Here is a 6,000-nt window from a genome sequence, read left to right as displayed (position 1 = left end):
ACGTCGTCGTGAAAATGCCTTTATACCAATTCATATAAATTAAAAGAGATACAACTGATTGCCATGAGACAACTATCCAGCAGAGAACAATTGACATGAATGTAAGCAACTATAGCAAGCCATAAAAGGCCCCGACATAAAAAATACTAAACAATTCAAACTAACGGCCTGATTTAAAACAAAACAATTAACAAAAAACAAAAAACAAGTATGACAGACACCAACCAAAGACAAGCACTGGATTACAGGCTTCTGACTTGGAACAGACATATAAAGAATGTGGATGGGTCGATGCTTAATTTTTGTGCTAATTTAAATGAAGAGACACAAGGTTCAATTGGCCGGACATTTTTTATCAGTTAATTTGAAATGATTTCATTTATTATACAATAATACACATTTCATCATTATAAACAATGTACCTATCTACTTGCTTAATTTGAAAATAAATATTACCTGTGAGTAAAATTCAGCTTTCATCATATACCAAATCATAAAGAGTCCGTTGGAATTTTGAAGTGCGTTGTAGTAGAATATGTCTGCATTTATTATATGTCATCGTTTTGGTTATGTTCAGTAAGATTTGACAAAAGCCTGTTGACATAATTATATCTACACATACATCAATCGTCCTGAACATGCATCAACTATTTGCCACTGGACGTTAAACAACCAACAATCAATCGATCCGTTAAGACAAAAACAGGTACAAGATATTGGACAAAAGAATGTTTCCAGACTAACATTGTACATGTTATTGGACTTAAAAAGACTGACCTATAATGGTTTACTTTTACAAATTGTGACTTGGATTGAGAGTTGTCTCATTGGCACTCATACCACATCTTCTTATATTTGTTAACATATATCTACATTTACACCCAGCTTCCAACCTAAAATAGTTCAAGTTGCTGGACTTAAAAGACTAATAGAAAATATCTACATTTACACGCCAGCTTCCAACCTAAAATAATACACTTTATTGAACTTAAAAGACTGATAGCATATATCTACATTTACACTCCAGCTTCCAACCTAAAATGGTTACAGATGTTGGAAAAGACCCGTAACCTGTAGGAAGAGAGAGAGACAATTAAAAAAATGCATCTGAAAAATAGTAATAGTTATGAGAGGAAAAAAATAAACCTTGACCCTATGTCATGGGAGTTTTATTTATCAAGCTTCTACTAGTGTGGCGCCTGATTGATTGTGTATGTACAGCTGTCTTAGAGATATTACTGCGTCATTTGTTATGACATTTTTATGTAAATTGAAGATTCCGAGGATATTCATTTTTGACTTTTTTAATGTTTTATTTATTACCGTGCGGCAACGATCATTAATAATACAAAGCCATGATTACAATAAAAAGTTTGGAATATTCCCATAACACGAGTGATGTATCGAATGTTATGTTATTTTATCGTAGCAACTCTGATATAATGTCCGAAAATAATGTCCTGCATGATTTGCTTCATTGAAATGAAACACATAAACATTTTATATTGATATTTAATATGTATAAAACAACAAAAGCATAAGGCATAACATCAACTAGATAATGATTGAGCAAATATAATCCACGATACCCTCTCTTTAACCTGGATATTGTGATGAGGCAAGTCAATACACACGAGGTACCATATCATCCCCTTAACCTGGAAATTGTGATGAGGCAAATCAATACACATGAGGTACCATATCCTCCCCTTAACCTGGATATTGTGATGAGGCAAATCATAATACACATGAGGTACCATATCCTCCCCTTAACCTAGACACTGTGATGAGGCGATCAAGGTTAATCGTTACAAAACATGGTGTTTATGTTGAAACTTCATGGAATTATTTCAAGTCTTTTTATTCTTTCAGGAAAGCAATAGATTCTAATTAAGAGGGAAAATAGTCCGAACAATTTAAAACAATATTATACAAAACCTTCCATGACGTCACTGATAAAATTACATCACACGATAACCATTATGTCGGAATCAAATGTTTAGAAAATATGGATTTGTTTATATAGTTTGCCATTAATTTTCGAAATGCACGTCTGGTGCAGTAATGCATTTTTGTTATTGTACAGTATCACAGACTGATCTATACATATCAGTTGTAAAATTAGTACAAAATATCAAAAATGATAAAATTTCTGTCGCGTCGTATTGTGTAGTTCTTATTACCTTATTTTTGACCAGTGAAAGAAAAAAATGGAAAGACCCCACCACCCCCCTTTTTGATCTCTAGATCACGTTTGTTCTCAAAACAAATCAGACCTTGATCTCGATTGACTTGAGTATGCTTTCGATTCTTCTTTAATTATTGAAGGAATTTCCAGTTTTCGTGGTAAGGTATATTTCTCTATGTCGAGAGGAGTGAAATTGTTTCTCAATAATAACTTTTCCTTCAAAGTTTCTGGCATTTCTTGATTTCCTTTATCGTCCATTCGTCCCTGTGTACTTGAAGTCGAGGACGAGGCACGTCGTTGTGAACTCAATGATTTGATAGAACCTTTTCTATTTGAATTGTTGGGTGTTCCTCTATTAAGAGTCATGTACGGCTGCAAAAGAAATAAATGTATGAATTTAATCATATGAATTTCACTTGTTTATGAAGGAGATGAGACAACAACACAAAATGCAAAATTCATCCAATTTAAGTTCATCATTCGATCTTTAACAATAGACGAATATCAACAAATCAACATCAAATGTCCGAAACTATTCAGATAAAACAAATGCCATAAACAAATTGAGGGATTAAACTCTGATTTATTTATTTTTTAAGCAATGAAACTTCCTTCTCTTAACTTCTATCAGGAATATCATTATGTAGAATAACGTATTTAAATTTTAGTTCAGAAAAGGCGATCAACTCTTTAATACCAGCATTATAGATAACTAACAGGTTAATAAGGCATTAATTCCCTATCAGATAATGTCCCCATTAGCTAAAAGCAAGTTTCTGTTAAAGTTTTTAAAACTTTTAGATTTGGGGCAAATGAGTTTTACTTATTAGTATCATGGAATAGAACTTCCTTTATAATATTAGTTCCAACTGGAAGAAATATTTTGTAATATTATTTCCAAAGAAAGAAGTATTTCAGTATTTGTTTCCGTCGGAATAATATATAATATTTATTTCAACAGTAATTACATATTAAAGGTACTATTTATCACTAAGTATCCATTGGAACTTCTGATAGACAAGACAAATAATAAATAAAGAAAATGTAGACACGTGGAGTAAGGAATATTTCTAGGTCATTGGATAAAAAGTGTTTCCGAATGAACAAATTGTATGTATTGTGAATGTTATTAATGTTAATGTTTCCATTAGACATACGCAGTGGCGGATCCAGGATAGGGCGTACAGGGCCCACAAATTTTTGATTTTTTTAGGAAAGGCAGTATCTATTACGATGTATGGAAATATGCTGTCTTTTGAAAATCCTGGATCCGCCCCTGATATGTTATAAGAAATGAAAACTTTGTGAAACAGATAAATTGAGTGAGTTGAAAAAATAGTTTAATGACAGAAATGAAGGTAACAGTCTGGTAACTGCGAGTAGTCTCAGATCTGTACTTAGTGTCTTTTTGTTGTGTGGATATATAAATACCCGTCCACGACCACTCTTTGTTTTTGTTAGATGTATTTCTATGTGTATCTATCTGATGAGTTAAGCCTTTTTCAACTGATTTTTATAGTTTGTTCTTATGTTGTACTGTTACACCACTGTCCCAGGTTAGGGGGAGGGTTGAGTGCTCACAAACATGTTTAACCACGCCACATTCTTTATGTGCCTGTCCCAAGTCAAGAGCCTGTAGTTCAGTGGTTGTCGTTGGTTCATGTCTGTCATATTTTTTTAACGTAAATTGTTTTGTTATGAATTAGGCCGTTAGTTTTCTCAAATGAATTGTTTCATATTTTTCATGTCGGGGCCTTTTACAGCCGACCATATGGTATGGGTTTTTCTCATTGTTGAAGGCCGTACGGTTGCCTATAATTGCTTACATCCACTTCATTTGAACTTTGGTGGATTGGCAATCATACCACATCTCCTTATTTTTATATGGTAAAGGCCGATGGATAATAACTGGACAGAAATGGAAAAGGTCATAGATTTATCTATTCATCATACATTTCCGATTTACGAGCGGACCCAGGCTGAAAATCGCATATGAAATCGTTTATTTTACTCTAGATTATTGTTTTGATAAATGAAATTCGACTTCGGTTTTTACATATGCAAGACTGGACATATCGTTGCTTAGTATATGATGAGTTCAATTAATGAAAAATTTTCATTAAATTTTCAGTTATTTATCTTAGATGTTTGATAAATCAAAATCAAAATACGAGAAAAACGTTTCTTGTAAATTGAAGAACATTTTCCTTTATTTACATTAATGATAATATCCTGAATAACAATGAATAACATAAAAAACATTAAAAGTTATATTGATGCTAGTTGCGTAAGGTTTCATTCAATATTTTTTATTAATGGGAGACTTAAGCAATTTATCAATTTTCTATTATTCTCCGATTTTCATATCAGTCTGGTGTTGGTCTTCCTAAAAAGGTTATATATTCTAATATATGTATATTTTAATGGCACACTGATATTATTTCCATATTGGTATGTAATCACATTCATTGATAAGATCGTCTAACCTAGAACCTAGAATCTGAAGTATACGATAAACCGATTATTAATTCTGGCCTGTTCCATATCGACCCGGTTATTATCCCTTAAGCTATCAGCCAATCGGTAGCTCCTCTAATGGGGACCTCGGAATGACAACCAGGCCGATATGGAATTGGCCATTTATTAAACTGTATGTAAATCGTGTGACTACTTAAATGTCATGTTAAAATGATTCAAAATCATTGGGAAAATATAGAAAACAGCTAAACCTTGTTACAAAACTTAAAAAAGTGTCCATGCAAAACTAGCCAAAAACAGTTACTTTTGGACAACTGTAAAGCCGTTTTTCTAAGAAAAAATGTCACTCTGGGGAACAAAAAATTCTTTATGAGAAAACAACAAAATCTTGATAACACCAAAGATGTTTATTACATTTTTTTTGACAGTTGCAGGCAAGATTGGCAGTGATGTGACATACGACCCACCAACTCCTGCTAGTGTTTTGCAAATAAAAGATCATAATTGCACTAACACACAATTTGATTTTCAGAAAACAACAATAGAAAATGTAGCAAAAATTACAAACATAATTAACATTAACTAGAGGCTCTCAAGGTTCTACTTTGGTTTTGGAAATCATGTAAAAATAGATTAAAATCATAACAGGTACCCTAATAATGATTGAGGCCAAATTTGGTTTAATATTGGCCCCGTAATTTAATCAAAAGCAGAAGACTTTGGTAAAGTTTACAGAAATTACCAATAAATTCATTGAAATTGTAGAAAATGACTTTATAAGGACAATAACTCCAACAAGATGCTAATTGACAATTTTGCTCATGTTGACTTATGTGTAGATCTTCTTTTCTTGATATTTTTGCAGTTTACAGTAGATCTCAATCTATAAAGATACATGTATTAAGGTCTTCATCAGCACCTCATAAGGAACATTTATGCCATGTTCGGTTTCATTCCATTCAGTGCTCCTCTAGAAGAAGCATTTGTATGTATTTCCCGTAGGGTCTTATGTTAAACTAAGTCCTCTGATGGCGGCCATCTTGGATAATGGTTCGGCTACAAAGTAACAACACTTGGTCAGCACCTCATTAGGAACATTCATGCCATGTTTGGTTACATTCTATTCAGTGGTTCTCTAGAAGAAAACATTTGTATGTATTTCCCATAGGGTCCTATGTTAAACTTACTCCCCCTGCTGGCATCCATCTTGGATGATAAATCAGCTACAAAGTAACAACACTTGGTCAGCACCTCATAAAAACATTCATACCATGTTTGGTTTCAATCCATTAAGCGGTTTTCTAGAAGAAGACATTTGTATATATTTCCCATAG

General features: G+C 32.9%; 1 protein-coding gene across 2 annotated transcripts in view; it reads right to left on the bottom strand.

Annotated features, from left to right (window-relative positions):
- Nucleotides 1–1,547: 1,547 nt before the first annotated feature.
- LOC127737584 (QRFP-like peptide receptor) overlaps nucleotides 1,548–6,000 on the bottom strand; it is a 67,727-nt gene continuing 63,274 nt past the window's right edge. For both annotated transcript variants that reach the window (XM_052248419.1, XM_052248428.1), the window contains one exon: nucleotides 1,548–2,560. In XM_052248419.1, coding sequence (XP_052104379.1) covers nucleotides 2,261–2,560 — 300 coding nt within the window. In that variant the 3' untranslated portion in view covers nucleotides 1,548–2,260. The remainder of the gene's footprint in view (nucleotides 2,561–6,000) is intronic.

Source organism: Mytilus californianus, unplaced genomic scaffold (genome assembly GCF_021869535.1).
Source record: "Mytilus californianus isolate M0D057914Y unplaced genomic scaffold, xbMytCali1.0.p SCAF_1, whole genome shotgun sequence".
Lineage (NCBI taxonomy): Eukaryota > Metazoa > Mollusca > Bivalvia > Mytilida > Mytilidae > Mytilus > Mytilus californianus.
The sequence above is the reverse complement of the archived record's forward strand: the minus strand, read 5'-3'. Positions and strand labels throughout refer to the sequence as shown.